A 21839-nucleotide genomic window follows, 5' to 3' on the forward strand; every position below is an offset into this window, starting at 1 on the left:
AAACTGTGGCGACATCGGTGCATAGTAGCGGTACTACATGTGATCTCGAGGAAGAGGCGCGCAATACAATTAAGTAAACGCGCACGTATAAGAGACGCGAAAGAAACGCGATCTGTCTTCTGTTTGTTCTTTGGCTGTCAACGAGACGCGGTAATCACCCTCAGGCGATTCGTTCGTACGTAACGTTCATTCGCTCGTCGTCGACCGGGGGCCTTCGTTCGCTGTTTCGCTCGCAGCGATTTGCTCGTCGACAGAAGAAGCGCTTTTAATGCGCGCGCCACCCTCGTCCTTGATGGGAAAATGTAAACGCGCGGCATAGCTATAGGGGGACGTCTCGTCCGTTGACGAGGGATTGTAGTACACGCATCGACGAAGCTACGGGTGTGTACATACGCGCCGGTCTCTTTCTTTTCAGTCCCTCCGGTGATAAATATCTCGCCTCTATTTTTGTACCGCCACGGTAAAACGACAGCTCGATGTAATCGCGGAGGACGCCCACGACGTAATTTTCGACGAAGCTCCTCGCTTCCTCGCCTCGCTTTAAATCACGCCCGATCGCGTATCCCGCTGTTTCGCGGCTGCGGGGAAAAAAAGCCGTCAGATCATTTCGACGAGTCGAGGCGAAGTTTGCGCGCGAGATTATCCGCTTTTCACTTTGCCGTCGAAGACGCGATGGTTATTTTTCCAATTCTATTTCACTTTCGCGCTTTGTACGCGAGATCCGCGCGCGCGCGCGGTCAAGTGGTCCCGCTTGGCACGGGAGTCGCGCGTCGATTAATAGCAATCATCGCCCGTTCCCTCAATTCTCCCGTTGTACGATCGCGTTGTACATCGCCGGCGGGCCGCCAATGGGAACATGCATATCCGCCAAGTACGGGAAGAGAGCTTTTAGCGGAATAAACTCGGGGAAAAAGAACCCGAGCGTGCCGCATCCGCTTAGGAAGTAAAAGTGGCTGTTCCTCGACTACAGAGATTGCTTCGAAAAATCAGAATAAATCTAACGATATTTCAGAGAGAACTTTTTCAAACTGTACGTACGTAAAGTGACAAGACCGAGAAATGCAATCCCCCGACTTTTAGCAAAATTAAATGTCATTTAACAGTATGACAGTAAGTACAAATCGAGACATAAGGAACATTTTTTTATCAGAGCAAGAGAAGTTGAAAGTAAAAAGAACTCAGTTCGCGAAATGATGCAGGATCGCTTCGAATTTTTCTTTTTGAAAGGGTAGGATAGAGGCTGTAAGGAAGTAAAGAGGGTTTCCGGCATGGCATCTGACGGTTCGGCCGGTTGCTGCGTACCATGGACCAGGAGGGACGCCGTGCGGGACGTTTTGGCGGCATCGTTGCTCGCCACGCAAGTATAGTTGCCGTTATGCGCGGTCGACGCGCTCTGTATCCTTAACGCGAGATCGAACTCGCCGATCTGATGCGTGGTGGCCTCCCGCGCCCTCATCGGCTTGCCGTCCTTCAGCCAGGTGATCTTCAGAGGTGAATCGCCCTCGCTGACCGCGCAGGTTACGTGAACCCGCGCGCCCGCCTGGATATTGTCGGGAAAGCTAAACGGATCGATTTTAGGCGGTACTGCAAATTACAGGAAGCACGAGAGTTTATTTCACATCGCGACGACGTGCGATTGTAGTCGTCGTCGGCGTCGTCGTCGTCATCGGCGTTGCGCCGGAAATAGTCGAGTCGAGAGAAGAAGGAATTTTGTGGGGGAAAACATCTTTTCGATACGTAAGAGTGAATCAAGGGATAATTGCTTACATAATATTTCGATGCAGCAAAAAAAAAAATAATATTACTATATATATATTCGGTTAATCGGTTGTTATAAAACGCTGAATTACTTCCAAATCATAGGCCGGTATTCATAGGTCCGTTCTTATTTTAAAACCATTTTAAGTAATGTCATAAGATACTAATACGGCACTGTGGATTGGTTTACAGCATCTTAAGATTGTGCTTAAGATGGTCTTAATAAATATATAAGATCTGACTATGAATAATGTCCATAGAATCGATTTTATCCAATTCCGAGGCTGTGTGCTTATTATTATGACTGTGTCTTTAATCATTTCCTGAAAGACGTTGAAGGAAACAATACAGAATTTATGCATTTGCAACGTTTTATAAAATAGCTATATCAGCGGAAAGATTCAATGTACGTATATATATAGCCATATAGATATATCCAATTTTTGCGATTCGATATCCTCTCGACTCAAAAGATTTGAATTGATGGCACATAAAGAGGATTCAACCATTGCGCGATCTAATTTTATCCCAAAAAAAAGTCCCGAGCACATTTTATATATCCTACCTGCGTGCTTTGCTCGACGTGATCGCAGCGTAAAAGTCATGCATCTGAAATTGTTATTAATCCAAGAAAAGCTTTTAAGATAATATCGACTAAATTGTATTATCTACTTTCTCAAACACTGCGCGCTGTTAGAAAATTCGTTAGAAAACATTCTAATATTAAGTATAGTATTATTTAATGGAGAACAACAGCGTCCCTAATTAATTGAGGTGATAATGAATTTTGTATCACACAAACAATTATCGCCACGGTAGAAAAAGAAGTTCAGTCAAGAGATAGATATCCATCTCTTTTCAATTTAATAAACTTTCGTAATTCCATTCATTTCAACATCTCAACATCATTCACAAGTAATATGATTATAACTTAAACTTTTAAGAGACTTTATGAGCTTTATATAATTGAAGGAATTATAGGATTTCTAATATCATTTTGAAACGACAACTGCTTTTACAGGTATTATTTAATGCATCAGGTAATAAATCTTTATATAATTGAAGGATTTATAAGATCTCCATAATTTTGAACCGAGACAATTGCTTTTATAGGCATTATATTTAATATGTATATTAAAATGGCGATAAATCTGTACTTCATGGATATCAAGAATATAAATGTATGGAAGTTTCTTTGCGAAATAATTTATCTCTCGAAATATTCTAGTACTTCGAAAGAGAAATCTTACAGCCGAATGGAGAGGTACGAGCGTCTCTCTCGCGGCAGAAATGAAGCGTTGGGGGGGGGGGGAGGATTTCTTTTTAAATCACAGAAAGTTCACCGCACTTTCTATCGTGCACGAAGGCGGAGGGAGGTCCCGTTCGATCTCGCAAAATAAAACACGTGCTTGTAGTTCTTCCATCTACTCGCGCCGACTATATTATACCCACAGGAACGCACTATATTATACGCGTGAAGCGCTACAAATTTTTCGTTTCCTACGATTCTCCGCGGCATTGAGCCGGTATGACGCGTATCGAGAGGAAAATTGTCGTTCCCTCCGATATACGCGAGATAAAAATCCACAAAACGTCCGTGCGCGATTCCGCGCGCACACAGCTATCAATTTAAAATTCCCCTACGAAGAGAGATACATCGACCACATTTCATATCGATACGATATTCTTTTATTAGGCGTTTCTATTCTAAAACCCCCGGCGGTATAACTTGTTTCGAACGACATTTATATTCCTCGCGGAATAACGTACCGTTTGTTATACGTTTTTATTCCCCGTAATCGCTACGGAATATTTTCCGAATCGAAATGCGATCGTGGCGAGCGTGGTCGATGGAAAACGCGAAGATGCCGCGCGATTCTTGGCGCGTTTAACAGCACCTGACAAAATCCGCGAACGACGTGATGCATCGACGAACGATTTCTTCCGATAAGTCGATTCGACGTCCCGACGCGCTTTCATCGTGAAAGCACTTCGTCGCGATTACAGCCAGGACGCGTCCGTCGTCGAACGACGCACGCACACACGCGGGACACTGTTGTTCCAATTTAAGCAGATAAAATCTTCGTGCATAAGAGGGGAACAAGGGAGAGAGGAAATCGGTGCGTGTGCAGGAGCGAGACGACTTTACCTTTGACTTCTATGTGAATGGTCTGCGAATCAGAGCGACCTTGCTTGTTCTTCGCGGTGCAAGTGTATGCGCCGCGATCGGTGCTGCTGTCGACTCGATGGAGCACCAGCGTGCCGTTCGCAGACACCTCCTGACGTCGGCTGGTCGGTAATATTTGGCCATCTACGAGGAGAAAATGCGTTTCATATTTTGACGGCTTCTTTCGAGTGGAAAAAGGCAGTGACGCGCATGTAATATCTATTTCTAATTGATTCGAAGGAAGCGGTGAGCGAGATTTGAGATAATTATTAAACTAAATAATAACGTTAAATTAATGCAACAAGTTTAAATTGTGATTACAATAAATTATAATTATAAATTAAAACTTTTAGATTTATAATTATTTATTAAGAAATAATAAAATATAATAATAATTTATTGCATAACAAAGAACAAAGATTAAACATAGCCTGAATGTACAAAGTAAGAGTACATGCAAATGGTGAAGTATCAACAAAACTGTTGCTATAATCACAAACATATGTGCACACACTCACACACTCAGAAATGCGATACATATATAGTACATAATACAGAGGACATACGTGTAGAATTATCACTCAAAAGAATGTGTGCCTTTTGATGTTAATTTAGAGAAAACGCAGGTGACGTTATGAAACTAGAGGCTGCGACGTTAAAAGAAGATAGAGAGGAGGAGAATCTTATGGAAGAAAGTACAGTTTATTAAAGTACTTGACTCTGCACAGTAGGAAAAGACAGCGCAAAACTTACAATTAGTGAAGTGACGTGTAGGTAAGGACAAGAGATTAGGATACATGTCTAAAATAGTGAGGATATGATGAAAAGGCTATAGAGAAAACGCAAAAGTAGCCCGGCACTTTGTGTCCACATGCGATTTAAACGACCAAGATGAGTCGAAGTGAACGCAAGTATTTTGATTGAGGACAAACGAGGAATAGGTACAGAGTTAAGAGAGAAGAGAGATATCGAAGGAATGAAGATGAGACAAAAGTACAGAAGAGCCGGCGATGAGAAATGAGGATTTGGACATAGTGGTACTATGCAGACCACGAAATGCAGATTGACATTTTGAGATGTTAGAGTTATTGATAAACGCTTTCAGTTGTGCAAAACATATACGTTCCAGGAGTTTAAAGAGAAAGGAAGCGAGAGAAATGGGACGAAGAGATGAGAAAACGGAGGGGACACGAGTTTTGGAAATGAGGAGGACAACTGTAAGTTTCCATGAAAAGGGGGAAGTATGAGAGAAGAGGAAATAATTCAGAATATGAACTAGAGGATCTAAACAATGAGGAAGGCAGAGCAGCAGCATGCGACCGGAAAGATCGTACAGACTAGACAAAGGTAAAACGAATGCTATATATTATGCTTCACAATTTTGCAATAAATTCCATTTTTAATCCATTTTTAGCTTCGACTACGTAATAATGTTGTACCATATATGTATAGCTTACATTTATAGCTCGTCGGAAAATTACAGTTTTCGGTATTCAGCAACAAATTTCATATCCCCGTATTCGAACGAAAGCATAATCGCGAAAGTGTTTTTCTTCGCCTGCGGCCAAGCGTGAGTTTTAATCGAAAGTCGCGCCCGTCCATGGAAATGCGATATTTGACTTTAAATTATGCATTCGCTTTTCATTGCACGTCGTACGATCCGCGCGACCGTGGCATTGTGAAAATGCGGTTTTCCACTGATTTTGCACCACATTGGCGACGTCACGGCGACGCAGTCGAGTGTTCAATACGCTTCCATAGTCGGCAACCGACTTCGAAATTGTTGCCTTGGTGTATTCTAGGAAGCAGATAAACACAAAAATAACAGCGCATGCAACATGCAATGTTTTTATCAAATAGATATAAATGCCAAAAGATCGTAAATATAATACAAAATATATATTAAAAAATTAGATATAGAATGTAAAAATTACACGACTTAGAAAAAATAGATAATGCTAAGAATATATAATTATAAAAAATATGTAATTTATAGGAATTAACCGTTAAAGATTTTTCACGAGATATTCACCAAACACATAGAAATAAAGTGCAATAAAACAAAAAGTGAAATACATGTATTATTGCATAAATGTAATGTAAAATATAATATAATATATGTAAAATAATATGTAAAATAATGTAAAATATAATATGAGGTATTAATTCTAAAAATGGAAGTGAAAATCAGAATATAAAGATAACTCAAGTCGAAGTAAAGATAACTCTTTCCATAGCTACCGGACATTTTCGTAGATCCTTAAAAAGCACTGCGCTACGGTGCTTAATGGATCAAATGGCCGTGGGTGGTCGCGCGTGGTCACTATCGAGCCGTCGCGTCGTCGCGACGTCGGGAAAGGTTGGAAAAGGAAAGTTGGCGGAACGATCGTTTGAAACTTCCTCGAAGTCGAGTTCATCATTACGAGAGGGAACGCTCGAAGTTTGCCGCGGGCAGAACGGCCGCGCGATCTCAGTCGAAATAAAAGGATTTTCCACGCCTTCTCTCGCTATTACGCGTCAGTCCGCTTTCGCCGCGAGAGATGCGAGAAGTTCGGGAGGGAAAAAAAGCGCCCGGTTTGCCTCGCTTCACGCCGCTCGCCTTTCTGAGGAGAGATCTCCCGACGATGACGGGAGAAATTTCCTGAAGAAAGCGCGACTTTTCATCGGTCGGAGACGCAGTCGTTTATTTATGCGTTCCTCACAGCATCCCGAGTATTTTAATCTTCGCAAGCGCGTTTAATTCCACCACCCACAGCCATGGTGTTTGATGGGAGAAATAAGAGGCGCGAAGTCGCTAGACTTCGTTAAAGCGGAAGAAACGAGTCGGTTGCGCTCGCGGTTTATCCGCGCGATGTAGCTAAGAGGCTTCGGTGGTTGCTCGCGTGATGTACCGTGACTACGAAAATTCTCTCTAGAGAGAAAGATGCGAAATTTAGGCGAATATTAGCGCGAATGTTTGAAATACAATGCACGATAGAGCGATAATCAATTATATTTAAAAAAATAATAATTCTACGTTTTAAAATTGCCAAGATTTTTTAGTTGAATATGCGACCAACTTCGGTCGAATGGGTGCAATGTTTTAATTTATAAAAAGATAAAAAATATAATGACACATACATAACATAAAATATGCAAGTATGTCAGCGTATAAATGGAAAAATATGTTGATATATTACACTATCATAGAATTGTCACAATGTTGAGGCGACAAATTTTTAATATTAATAGAATGGGTCAATATAATTTCGCGATGGATGCAAAAGTAAGCTGAAAATCCGTGGTTTGGAAATATCGCGAGCAATGAAATAGTACAACAAAAATCTCCCGATAAAAAGAGTCGCATTATTCTTCTCCGATCTCCGCACTAGATTTTTAATTCGTGATATACAGAGTGATTTTAGTAACTAGAAATACTTTTATATACACATATATATGTATAGGTAATTCCATGTCAAATCGGACAAGAATGACTTCGTATTTTTTTAATAAAAACTTTTTTCACGTGAAATATAGGTATATATAAAACAAAGAGATATATATCGTTTCTTCATAAAATAAATATGTACACTTCCAGAATAAAATGGAAAATGAGATAACATTATTTAAAACATTGTTTTAAATGTACTTTTTGGTAAAAAAAATAATTAAACATTTCAATTTCTTATAACAATTGGAATTTGCAATTTTTTGCAACTAACTATTTTTCTAAAAAAGATTGTCTACTTTTATAGCTTTAAGATGTTTTGTCATTTTTTATGATTTCTCTACGACAAATATAACCAGAAATATTAATTTTTAAAGTTGACGACTGCTTCGAAAATTGAATTGTTTATAATTTCCATAAAAAATATTTTTGGACAAACAAAAAACAAAAAATACGTACCTCTTTATTTTATGTATATTTTACGTGAATAAAGTTTCAATTTAAAAAATAAAATACGAGGTCATTCTTGTCCGATTTAATATGGAATTGCCCATTTGAATACATTTTAAAAAAGCTATATCTTGCATTGTTTAAAAATGCATTGTAAAAAAGTGCATTGTTTAAAAACATATAATCACAAAATAATAAATCATACTAAATAGTGAAAGATTTTTTTAAAATTATTTTTTTACTTATTGTTAGAATGTTTTTAGACCTTATCTTGTTAGAAAAGAGCTAGAACCTAATCTACTTATTAGAATCATAAAAATTTCTCATACAGAGATCAGATTTTAGTGGAAAAAAATAAAGAAGCGTTTGCGAGTAATCGTGTGTAAAACCGTCTAAATGTTTACACGAGCAGTGGACCACGCTGACATCGTTTCGATTAATCGAGTTAGCGATATATTTTTCGGTAAAAAAAAAACCATAACGTCGAGTTTCTTTAGAAATGGATCGAATGGGAAACTGTGATTGAACCACAACAACGACGAACCTTTCTCCCAGGTGATGCTGGCGATCGGGAAGCCTGCAACGGGACACTTGATGACGGTCGTCTCGCCGGCCACGGCGGCGTAGTTTCCCATCGTTCGCACATGAGGCAGCCCGTAAATATTGAGCCGGGCGGCGTGATGCGCCTTTGCGACGCGGTTCACCGCCGAGCACCTGTACTCGCCGCCGTCCTCCACCCTCACGGCACTTATGTTCACGTGGGATATCACGTCGCCGTGCACCGTCACGTATTGGCCTATCATGAATCTGCAAGGAAATCGGTTTCACTAATTTATCTGCCAGATATCCACAACAATTTTCTATATCGGCGAGAAAACCCACTCCCCGTTCGCGCGGAGGAAAGCTCGATATTGTCAGTGCATGGTCCGCGCTAAGATTCTTTTGTCGTTCGCTAAATTACATGTCTGGAAGGAATTTTCAGAAGTAATGAAATTTTTTTAGGTCTCTCTTGTTGTTTGCTAAATTATATATTTGGAAGGAATTTTCAGAAATAATAAAATTTCTTTAGATCTCTTTTGTCGTTCGCTAAATTAAATATCTGGAAAGAATTTTAACGAATAAACATGTTTCTTTAGATTTCTTATTGAAATAGATGTTACATTCAAAGAAACTCTACATATAAGAACATAATGTGTGAGAATAAATTCAAATTTATTATTTTCACAATATAAATAGTCCTTTATACTCGTCATTATTTCGAGGCTCAAAATCAAATTTATACATTAATTTTTGTTGTAAGTTATATACCCATCACGGTTTGATTTTTACAATTCTTTTACCAACTGCAGGGAATCCATTTCTTACGTTGATCCCACATTACGAGAAAACACTCTTCTCGTAACGTGATCCCCCTTTCCCGACAAGATTATTCTTATCGCGACTCGCCGCCGGCGATAATAATTTCGCCGGCGAACCGCGGAAACGCGAAATTATCTCATCCCCGTCGCCCAGTTATCCTCGACTTATGTGAACGCCCGTTAAATCCATCGGAATCCGGCCCGGCTTTTAAAAACGTCCAGACTGAACAGCGTGATTGGTAATTTTCCTCTCAATTGGTTCAGAGAATCGAAGCCCGCGGGGGCCTATATCGAGGCTCTCCCACGAGAGCCTCCGCCTGCGCCGGATAGAAGCCCCCCGAGCTTCCACAACGATTTCCCGACGATCCCGCGTAATACCCCGGAGTTAATAACCGCGAATAATCTCTCCCCGCGTGTGCATCGTGTCCGTCGATTTTTGATGCCATAAACTTCCGTCCGACGGAAGAAAGAAGGTAAAGAGCGGTGGATCGAGTTACGGGGATACCGCGTGCCCCCCCCCCCGTGTATTTCCTGTCTTCCGACGGAGAAGTTTGCGCGAGGAAAACTGCTTGTCCTACCTGTCGTTTTGCGGAAGAGGAAACCCATCCAGTGTCCAGGAGAAGTGCGGCGTAGGGTTGCCCATCGCGATGCACTTGAGCGACACCGAGGGACCCGGTTGCATCGTCTGCTCGATGAACTTGTACAGAAGTTGCGGCGCAGCGTCTAGAAATTCGCGGTTGTCGAAGAATAATTCACTAGTAAAGTGAAAACCGTTATCAAACAAAAAATATGTGATGAAGTTGTGAGATCTTTTTTTTTTCGAAACTCGGTTATTGAATCGCGAGAAAAAGGACTCAGGGTTTTCGTGGCAAACTTCATTTGAGTTCCTTATTTAATCATAATTACAAATTACAATAGTGGTACGAATATCAAATTGACACTCTCAAAATCTGGCAAATTGGTTCATATTTTATAACCAGATTTCTAGCTGAATTTCTTACCAGAGACGCAATTATAAATACGGATATAAATGCTATTTGAGGCTGATTTAATTACAGTCTTAATTATCTATAACGTTCAAATCAGAAAATGAGATCGCAGTAATTTCAAATATCATAAAATTAATCCCTGCTTTAATTGAGTTATTTACATTTGTTTTAATTGTTATTAATTGTTATCATTATCGCGATATATTCTTCTTGGTCGTTTTTTATCGTGCCCGAGCGTCGTGATCCCTCGAGCTGATGTCTGTGCGTCAGATAAATGAAATCTACAATTTAACGCCGATTCCGACCGGCAAACATAGAGAGGTTCTCATGGCAAGGGATAATCTCGGTGGGTTGCCATTGCCTTCCAAGAGGTGCGGCAATCGAATAAAAGCCGACGATTTCGGTCGGATTTCAACTCGGATCCTCATTAGAGCAGCGCACATCTCTCTGCCCCATCGCGATATTATCTCGTTAAAAAATACTTAGCAAGTTTTGAATTCTTACTTGATAAATTGGCATTTCTATCTGATAAATTAAAGAGTGAGTTTATTATGAGTTTTGTCTTATTATTAGTTAATCTATTTCCCGTTATGAAATACATTTTATTTTGCAATTACAATTTAATAATTAGTTTTAATCACAGCGTTTTAATATGTATCGATTGAATTTTTAAAGTAACCATCAATAACTGGAGAAATTGCGATTTTACAATAGCATCAAGAGTGTTTACTTTCGCTCGCTGGAATTGCGTAACAATATCACCACAAGTAAACCACATCGGTTGCGCAACCAGTTGCAGCTGTAGGAATTTTGAAATTGCGGCGTGCTCTGCGTAGCAGTGCGTCTAAATCTACATGTAGCTACCCTTATACGCTACCCTACATATACGCACGTAACTCGCGCAAACTGCGGGAAATATTCAGGGAAAATCTCTGTGCGATAGTCGGGATTTTCTTCAAATTGTCGTCGCGTGGAATAAGAAGGCAAGAGAGAAAGAGAGAGAATTTCTCAAACCACTATATACTCGCCCAAACAGACTCGCGTCTCTAGACAAATGCCGCAAATGCGACACCGAGATAAACTAGAAAAATCGTGCAACCACGACCGGAAGAGATTGTATAAAAATAATTTGTCAGGATTGACGACGATAATCCCGTTACAATCGATTTCACTTCGAAACCTTAAGCCGCATCAATTCGATTGATCTAAATCAGGGATCGCGATTTTAGTAAAACATCGACGAATCTTTCGGGCTATCCTGGACCCATGGTAGTCGCCGCGAGCTAACTATCGCGGGGAATGCGAGTTAGCTTCCGCCGGAATGTCGGGGTCCCGCCTGAATCAGGTGCATGCATCCAGCGCGTTGCGCATACGCGCATCTCCATGCACAGCACACAGCACGGAGGGGGGGGGGGACAGGGCGGGGGGCGGGGGGCCGCCTGCGGCGGGCATCGCCGGGGAAAGGGCCCGGGGGCGCCGCGCGGGGGGGGGGGGGCGGGGGGGGGGGGGGGGGGGGGGAGTATTACGCACGCAACATTTACATGACAACCCCAACGGTGCGCGCGGGTGGAACTATCGATCTGCGGTTTGACGCCTGAACTCGAGTGCCGCCCGGTGAATTAACCCCAAATTATAGAGCCGACAATAACCCCGAGCGCGCGCGGATGTTGCACAGAGCGGCGTGGCCTGGGGCCTGGGGTCGAGTTGATTCGAGGCGGTTGTTTGCCCCTGCGGCGTAAATCAGAATATCCCCTTCCCCGTGCTCTCACGCATCGCGCGTGCCACGCCCCGCATTCGCGGGCCCCGCGTTCCGTTCCGTTGCCCGTGAACTCGGAACTCGGAACCCCGTGCGTCGTCGTCACTTGTTGTTGTCGACAAGCCCAACCGACCGACTTGCGTTTTCATCGGTCGATCTGTGTCGGTTATACGTGACGTAAACTATAGATTTTCAGTGCTGGCGGTGAATATCGAAACGCAGCCTGGACATCCAGCAGTGAAAACAATTGGTTGATCAATTTTTCATCAATTTATTTTCCCTCTTCATTTTTCAAAAAAATATATAGTATTTCTAAATATTTTGCCTATAAAAATAGGTACGCAGAAAAAAAAGAAGTGTTAAATCAACACTGATAGGCATACTTGCATATACGCAAGAATATATATTCTTCTTATAAGAATTTTAACTTTTTATTTCAACTTTTTTTCTCTTGAACTATATGAAACTTTGTTTAACTATATAAATGACTTCAATATTCAAACACGTCTTCGTTCAATGCAATATAATCTCATTTCAAGATTATATATTCTTGCGTATTATATACAAGTTTGTCAGTGTTCATTTGACACTTTTTTTCTGTGTATACCTTAATCCTCAGTAGTTCTAGTATCAACTTCTCACATGGAACGAAGGCACAAGCTTATATAACTTTGAAAGGGACAGCCTCGTAAAAGGTGTCAGCCTCAATTTCTCCACACGTGACAGTCTGACATGTCTTTCTATTCTGACGTACGCCTCGACCCCATTAATTTATGAAGACAGGACTGAACATATAGTAGCGTAAGACGACACAAAGTTAAGTACATAATTAATACACGTAATGATGATTACTGCCCTTCGTGACGCAATTCCGGACCTAATTCCATCAAGCAAAGATACGCGCGACCTACTTCCGGAAAGCTCTTCATTTTCGCTCGTTTATAACTCGAGAACTGTGTAGAGAGCCTTGACATTTTCATTAAAGGCTAATCAACTTCAAAGAACCTATCATTGAAATTAAGCTCGCGTTGCGAAGCTCTCGCTGCATCATCCTCTGCCGGCGGCGCTTCCATTTTTCTCGGCGCAACACGGCTTCTCATATCTCCGCGCTGTCAATATATACGCGCGAAACGTTTCCATTAGTTTTGGCGGGGTTATACGTCGATCGCTGTGTGTATCGCTTTCATGCGCGGCGAATCGGTATAATCCTTGACAGATTTGCAGCGACGAGGACGGCCCGACAACGTCGATTCCGCCATCGACATCCGTTCGCGCGACTTTGTCGCGAGCGATTACTCCGAACCGGACTATTACACGGCCGGGCTTTGTGTAATTAATGCATGCAAACAACGCATGCTGCGTGCAAATTCATTGAGACCGATGATTCCGCACCTCTCATTATTTACCACTGTGCCGATTCGACGGCGCGCTGTCAACAAAGTGGAAATTTGCCAGAATCCGGGGCCGGAAAATAATTTAACGCTCCGCGTGGCCGGCCTGGCTTCGTATTTAATATCGCGTTATCGTTAAAATTCACGAACGCGTAACGAGCGCAAAGTATCATTAAAATGTCGCCGATATAGAGGTGGCGTCAGACTCCTGGTGTCAGTCAATTGGAAATAAAATTTAAAAAGTTGCTGCAGCTGTTTCTGACATTTGTTACGCCCGTGAAAGAAATTAATTACGATACTATAAGATGACTTTCAACTGACGAAAATTAGAACTGACGAAATCACGATTAAAGTAACGCAAGCAAGAATAAGTCGTTTTGAGTTATATCTGTACGACAGCTAAAGTTGCAATAAAATATATGTTATCCGCAAGGTGATTGCAGATAGGTGTAGATTCAGAGATTGTTTAGGAACGTGAGTGTTCTGTAGACATGCACAACACGATATTCCGTTTCTCTAATCTAGTAAGACACAGGGCATCGCTATATATATAATCCAGGATTAGTTAACTCCCGACTATCGGTGCGCAACTTAACCCGGGACCCTACATCAACGTCGCTTAGTACTAACCGCGATTTAAGGCCGCCTCCCACCGTTTGCGCCAGCCGCCTGGCGATCCAGAAAGAGACGGAAAATCGTTAAGTGAAATTAATTAACCCAGATTGTCGACGCGCCGCAACGCTGCGGGAAAGCTAAGCGCGCCTTGGGGGCACAACTACGATTCTTCATTATTATTATTAGTTTCTTTTAAGAGACACTAAAAGCGCCTCCACGAAGTTTCCGACCTTTTACGGACGGGGGAACCCGCTCACACCCCCGCGCGATTTTACCCTTAATCGAATGGTGCGGCGGTTGGTACCGATTAGGGCGCGGAAGGCGATAAAGTGATGGAGTGGGTTCGATTCGATATAGTATAATCGATACGAAATTTCAGTTAAGCAGTCTACCAAAGCTGGAAAAATGCCAGCGACCTATCTTCGGTTTTTCATTTTTTAAGTGTACACTGTCGGAAAATTTGTGTTAAATATAACAAATCACATGTTCCAAACGGTCTACTCAAATTTTTGTGTTAATTTAACATAATATGGATGTGTTAAATAGTAACACACCGATACTATGTTAAAATATTTCAACAGAAAGGAAATGTAGTTCTGATCGTAATTAATTATGTGTACAATTAACATAACTTTTATGTTAAAGTTAAAATTATTGTAAGAATCAACACTCTTTTTCTGTAAATTTTTATTCCCATTTCTGTTATAGAGTAAAATCAACACTCTTTTTCTGTAAATTTTAACACATTTAATAAATATGTTCAAATTGTGTTACTTTAACATATTTTTTATATTATTTTAATAATTTTACATTTTTAATTTGTAAAGTTCAATTAACATAGTAGGCATATGTTAAATCTACACATGTGTCGATTATTTTACACAAAAATTTTAACAAGGACCTTTTTTAACAAAACTACAAAAATTTTCCAACAGTGTACCTTTATGGTTTAAGATTTTTTTTTTCGAATAGTTAAAATATATATAAAATAATATGCATTATAATATGTATATATTACATATAACATTGTATTTATATATTATAGGTATATATACATATACATAATATAAAACATATGAATATATAATTTTCAAAATTACACTGCAAATCCAAGTGTGTTATTTTAGTCGAAGATCTTCTTACACATTTCTTGCCGTTTTAAATCACGGTTATTTAACACGATTGAACGTATTAACTTACAATTTAATATGATTAAACGTGTTGAATGACGTAATTTAACACATGAAGAAAAACGTAAAAAGAGCTTCTGTCTAATGTGTCATTTTTAGACGTTTATGTGTGTAAAAATAACACACTTGGATTTGCAGTGTAGTGTTGAAAATCGAGCTGCAATAATCTCGAAAAACATCTTTCTTATTTTACTTGCTCATTTACTTTTATTATTGTACCTATGTAGCAAACAAACGTCGACCTATAATGTATGAAGCGTGAAAATGAAACTGGCAGCAATGACACAATCTCTAATTTATGTAAACGCGAGCACGCGTTCGATTCCGTACAAGATCGATCGTTCGAAATTACAATTGCGAGAGGAACTATACCGCTCTTACGAGGCGATGCTGATTCGGTTACGATTCTCATTTGGTTCGCGTTCAAAAGTGCCTATTTCGTCCCGAATCAGCAGTTTCCCGCGTAATTTTGCCGGTCCGTTCCATTATTGTGATCCCTTTGTTCGATCAAACGAAAATCGTGAAAATCCGAGGATTCTATTCCCTTTGCGTATCGTGGTTTTTCCTACCTGGCCCCATCAGCCTTCTCAGTTCTACGCACGGTTTACGATCGTTATGGAACTTCGCTTCTTTGATTCTCTCTTTTTGTTAACGTATATAAGAGGATTTACCGGGCCGTCCAATTATTCCGTATTTCGCGTCGTGACGACGACAACGATGATGATGACATACACGTTGCACTGGCAAATCGCATTAAACGCACTCATAAATTGCTCAGAAAAGTATCGCGCACGGTAATGGCGATGGTTCTCTCACGTGAAACGAGCAAGTCGCGCGAAAGTCGTGCGTTTCGCAACTCGAGTAAATGCGTATGAATAAATAGGTATACGGCGCTCTCGAATATAATATCGCGCGAAAGAGTCGCGACTTACCTCGCAAATTCATATCGCATCTGAAATAAATTATTTCCTCTTTTTGCGAGAGAGGGGGGGAGAAAAAGTCGAAAAATGCCGGGTGCGCTGCCGTTGCTGCTGTTGGCGATTTAAAGCACGATTCCCTCGTTTCATTGCGCCGCGTCCCACTTTTCGAATGCCCGCCGGCAACTTTTTCGCCCGGATATCGTTTAATTGCGATAAAAACGATCAGTGGAATTTTCATATGTTCCATTTCCGAAAAGGTCGAGGTATTTCCGGAATTTCGTTTTCGAGCATTCTATATATATAGGATGTGACGCTCTATAATTATTAAACGCATTGTGAAAAAATAGCCGGATTTGGATGGACTGCTCGTTAACGTGTAACCTATCCTACTGTGCGTTAAAGGAAGTCGTGAGGAAAGCTGAAGAAACGTTAATATATAACATCCCCTCAAAACTTGTCGTCGATTACAGTAAGATATTCACTTTAACATAAAAGATTTATAATTCATTGAAGAAGTTTTGACGCGTTTGCTTTCAACTTTTCTCTCCTCCTTTTCATTCAGAATTTAAGAAGCATAAATAAAGAATTTCGAGCGCCGGTGGATAAAGTCTTCGAGATTTGCGGGGGTGGACCTCTGCATTTTTTAATAAAAAAAATTCTTGATTCTACGGTTGTGTTCCGAGTCCCTTCGAATATCCGCGACCCGGCTTTTTACATCAGCCGAGTGTCTTCATTTATAATCTGTTTAATCCAAACGAGACAAAGACGGCGGGGACTAATGTGCAGGTCCGAGAGCACGCATTCATTCTCGCTCGCTTCGCGCGCGCAGGCATCTTAAGACGGTCGAGAAAGCGACAGCGGTCGTTTAAGGTAATGGATTATGTCGCGCGAAAACGCCCGCCCGTCGTCTCAACCGTTTTAAAGACGACAATGACGACGACGACGACGACGACGGAATATTCGTCCGGTCGCCATTCGTTTCCGCTCGCGCGATACTCGCTCCCCTTCTTTTCACCGGCCATCCTCCTTCCAATCTCTCTCTGGTCGACCAACCCTCCTCTGACTAAGACAAATAGCGCGTATTTATTTCGCGGCACGCCGGCTAGTGGATTTCTCCTTTCTCCATTATGCATCGCCCTCGTTAAGCATTTCTCCGCTTTTTCCTTCTCTTTCATCTCCCTTTTTGTCCCGAGGTTCGCCCGACCGCGTTTCTCCGTTTACCCCGTCGATCTCATGCCACGATCGGGTTTTCCTGGCTTGTGCCCTTATTTTTCCTTCGTCGATCCATATATCGACACAACACGTCGATTCGCGAGAACGTTTGAATGATTGCACATACTGAACAAGTAAAGGACTCGACAACGGAAACGGAGAAAGGAACGATATACATTCCCTAAGAATTCTTGTCTCCAAATAACATTATTAATCCCATTAATTTATCTAACGTTTATCAATTTTTCTATAATTTTAACGTCCTTTATATTTTTAATGATTCTAATTCAAGGACTTTTTGTTGAATATTCTAAACAATCTATTGATTGAAAAATTTAATTTTTATACAAAGATATTTCTTTTCACGATAAATTTATTCTTTTCGCAACTATAAGCTTAGTTAGCATAAAAGAATAAGAGAAATAATTAATGTAAATTAAAATAAATTAATAACTTATCCTTTAACTGTGACTTTGACATAAGTTGACTAATTATTATCCTTCCATACTTCTCATCGTATTCGCGGGTAATTGAATAATAATAGCTCGATAATAGCGCGGTGAATGAACGTCGTCCATAATTAAAAATACGCCGTCATTTAGTAGCATAATAAGATGGCTTTCGGACAGTGTATCTATATGTATTCAATGGAACTATACTTTATAAAGCGGCCGGTAAAAGGTCGCAAAAAGAAGATGAGAGGAGACAAAACTTTGGCAATAGAGTTTTCCACCGTCGGTTAATGGTGTACCGGTAATAGCCTTAATTTAGCCTTATTATTTCCTGGAGGGAACTTTCACAAAACTTCGCCAAAGTTGCGCGGTATAGCGCTCGCTCGCATTCACGCTAATCCATTCCGACTTTCGCGTATAGTACTTTAAATATAATACTATTACAATATCTCGAGTATATTCTGGCTTCTTTGTCTCAAAATCAGAGATTAGAAGAAGATTATTAGAAGAAAAATGTAAACAGCTGAATCGCATCTGTGTACACAATCAAGGCATCTTAATTATTTAATTAACAAAGATTAATTTCCTTAAGCACGCCAATTTAAAGTCTTAGTATTTAATACATGTTACTTAGTTTGACTTGACAAAAATGTATTACGAATATCATCCGTGTACACAATCAAGGTATCTTAATCATTTAATTAACAAAGATTAATTTCCTTAAGCACGCCAATTTAAAGTCTTAGTATTTAATACATGTTACTTAGTTTGACTTGATAAAAATGTATTACAAATATTTATCATACTTTATCTTGCGATTAATATTCAATTAATTTACTGCGACTTATTAAGCACGTGATCTATATCCTTTTTAACGTAAATCGTCTAATGAAGGACTATATATATAGTGATTTAATATTAAATCGAGGGACATAAGGGTAATGCGTGGAAAATAATGAATCGAATGAGTTTTACCTCCCAAACGTAATTCGGCCGTGGCCTGCACCATTTCGTAGTCATTTTTGGCGAAGCACTGGTACATCCCTTTGTCGTCTCTCACGATAGAAGATATACGCAACGTCGAGCCGTCGTTACCCGTGACTTTGCTCCTACCCGATGATCCCTCACGCACAGGAAGACCGTCCTTCGCCCATGAGATCACCGGATGTGGCTGACCGGTGACGGAGCACTGAAATTCCGCGTCCTTCCCCAGGTCTACGGTCACCTAGAAACACGAGAAACATATATGGATTAATACCACGCGACACACAATACGACGAAATGTAATATAATATTTGACTATAATCTGCGGTACAACAGAAATATGATATTCGGAACGTAATATAATATTTACGATTTAAAGTTCGTTATACATGTTACACGTGTGTGTGTAACGTGTGTGTAATATATTAAATGTGCTGATGGCATTGTAAATTAAACTGAAATAAACGTTAAATCATACTTCATTGTGCGAATTGCAACTGCAAAGTTTTAATTTTCAAAAATAAAATCGCGAAACCTATAACAAAAACCATAATATTCTGTTTGAGTATCCCGAACTCTGCGGCAGGATGAAAAAACTTTTAATCATCAATTATTCACTCCTCATGCAATTAAAAAATTAACGCAAATGCAATCTCGATGCGGACTCGCGCGTCTCCGGTACACCGAAATGCGTACGTGCCGATGAGGAGAACGCGAGGACACAGTCGCGTCGTATATTGAATTAGAAATTGGACGAACGCGCTCGTACAATTAACCCAAGTGGCCCGATGGAATTTCCAATCTCGCATTCGGAAAGCTAATTTAATCACGCGCCCTTTGACCGTCGCGCTCCTCTCCTTTAAAAGTATATCAACGTAATTGAGATGCAAATTAATGAAAAATCTGGCTTTTACGGCTTTTGAACAGTGCAGCAGAGTTTGTTTCCAATTTAAAAATGACATAGCAACAAAAAATTCAGTGTACATTATTCTTCAATATTCCGTCATATCTATACTATTATATAAAATCCTTACGGGTGGTGTATGTTTGAACGTTAATAACGTGAAAACTATTGGACCGAATTTTTACCACAAGTACATGAAATAGGGCTAGGATTTTCCGGGGAGTGCTATAGAGTGTGTAGTTTTTCGTTACCGATTTTCTGAAAACCGATTTTTTTAATTTTTCTAATTCTTACGGGTAAAAGAATTAAAAAAATCGGTTTTCAGAAAATAGATAACGAAAAACTATACACTCTATAGCACTCCCCGGAAAATTCTACCCCTATTTTATATGGTTTTAATACAAATTCGGTCCAAAAGTTTTTAAGTTAAAAACGTTCAAACATACACCGCACCCGTAAGAATTAGAAAAATAAAAAAAACGTTATTAACTTAAAAACTATTGGACCGAATTTATATTAAAACCATATAAAATAGGAGTAGAATTTTCTGGCGAATGCTATAGAGTGTATAGTTTTTCGTTATCTATTTTCTGGAAACCCATTTAAAAATTTTTTTTAATTCTTACAAGTGTGGTGTATGTTTGAACGTTTTTAACTTAAAAACTATTGGACCGAATTTGTATTAGAACCATATAAAATAGGGGTAAAATTTTCCGGGGAGTGCTGTAAAGTGTATAGTTTTTCGTTACCGATTTTCTGGAAACCGGTTTTTCTAATTTTTTTAATTCTTACGCGAAATAATTGACCGAATCTCGGAAAGGGAGAGGGAGAGGGAGAGAGAGAGAGAGACTATTGAGCAAGATTATTTGCGTGTATTATTACACATGTCCTCCGGGGCGAAGCCCGGGTAACCAGCTAGTTCTCAATATAATTTAAAAAAATCATCGTTTATAGAAAATTAATTTTTTGTATCCCGTATATTTCGATTATTATATTATACATTATTTAAAATATAATATACTTTTAAACCTATTCCAAAATCAATTCAAATCGCTATGATCCCGTTGGCATAGCCGATATTAATCGCGACAACGATCGCCCGAGATCGACGTTCTACGTTTAATTGAAGTCTTCCTGGGATAGGTAGGTATACGTAGATGAGACCCCGTGTACCGTCAGACAAGGATACGCGCCAGGAATTCGCGGAATAATATAGGGTGATCCATTAAATCGGCCTCCCGCCGGAATTTCCATATCCATCTTGAGCCGCTTAACTTGACGGCGATCGAACGCAGATAGGATCCTTTGATCCGGAGTGGAATCGGTCTTGCGCATTATTAAGGACGCTCGTTTACTCCGAGGGGTGGAGGGGCGGACGGGAGAGGGACACGCAGGAGTAGAGACAAAAGGGTGAAGAGGGGAAGCCGGGTGGGGATAAACCGAGGAGAGGGCCACGAACAGCGCATTTCGATTATGCGGCGTGCATGTTCGAGCGCGTGCATACGTGTGCACGGCTGGGATGCCGCATCGCGATGCTCGCTGCATCACGGCTGCGAATTCCGCAAGCACTCCGACCAAGAATTCGCGAACGAGCAGCACTTCCCAGCAGCCATTCGACGCGCTCGCTCGATCTCTCGACGAGCAAAAAGCCCACCTTCGCATGCACCACGATAAGCGGACAGCCCCGGAGAGAATCAACTGATGGTTTTAAACCTGACGATTGCCGCATATCGGTTGCGTAGATCGAGAATGCGCGGATCACGGAACCACATCGGCTTTCACAAAGTTAAGCTTTGATAAAATTAATTTTCTCCCTGCAGTGTGAACGTGCATTTAACGCGACACACCTGGCACGATGCTACACAAATAGCATGCACAAAAAGCAGTTTTATAAAATAATAAAAGATAAATCGTTAATATATCATTTACATGCTTTTTATGTACAAATGAAATAATATCTTCCATTATTTCCCATATTATAAAATTCTATGTATTTATATTTTAATGTTAATAGATATTAAATGACTTTTAATATTAAAATTAATATTTTATAATTAATATTTTTAATATTCTGTAATTAACATTAAATAGATTTTCTCTTAATAATAACGAATATTTTCAAGATTTATGGATAATTATGAGGAATAAAATTAATTAACTTGAGGAACATACTGGCATTAGTTGCTTTCTGCTCGCATGCAGAAATCCAGAAACGCAACAATCACGCGATTCGAGAAATGACTTTTATTCGTCGAAACGACCGCGA

At 40.2% G+C, this 21839-nt stretch overlaps 1 protein-coding gene across 3 annotated transcripts in view; it reads right to left on the minus strand.

Annotated features, from left to right (window-relative positions):
• The window catches only part of LOC112465174 (Down syndrome cell adhesion molecule-like protein Dscam2), a 162594-nt gene that overhangs the window by 25298 nt on the left and 115457 nt on the right, over positions 1 to 21839 (minus strand). For 2 of the 3 annotated variants that reach the window (XM_025032604.1, XM_025032602.1), the window contains exons 7-10: positions 18661 to 18910; positions 9739 to 9883; positions 8347 to 8609; positions 3908 to 4069 (exon numbers count right to left, since the gene is read on the minus strand). In XM_025032604.1, coding sequence (XP_024888372.1) covers positions 3908 to 4069; positions 8347 to 8609; positions 9739 to 9883; positions 18661 to 18910 — 820 coding nt within the window. Of the gene's footprint in view, positions 1 to 1302; positions 1585 to 3907; positions 4070 to 8346; positions 8610 to 9738; positions 9884 to 18660; positions 18911 to 21839 lie in introns of all 3 variants that reach the window. The other variant, XM_025032603.1, reaches the window with a different exon arrangement.

This window comes from Temnothorax curvispinosus, unplaced genomic scaffold (assembly GCF_003070985.1).
Source record: "Temnothorax curvispinosus isolate PA1 unplaced genomic scaffold, ASM307098v1 QBEX01014974.1, whole genome shotgun sequence".
In the NCBI taxonomy this organism is placed as follows: domain Eukaryota; kingdom Metazoa; phylum Arthropoda; class Insecta; order Hymenoptera; family Formicidae; genus Temnothorax; species Temnothorax curvispinosus.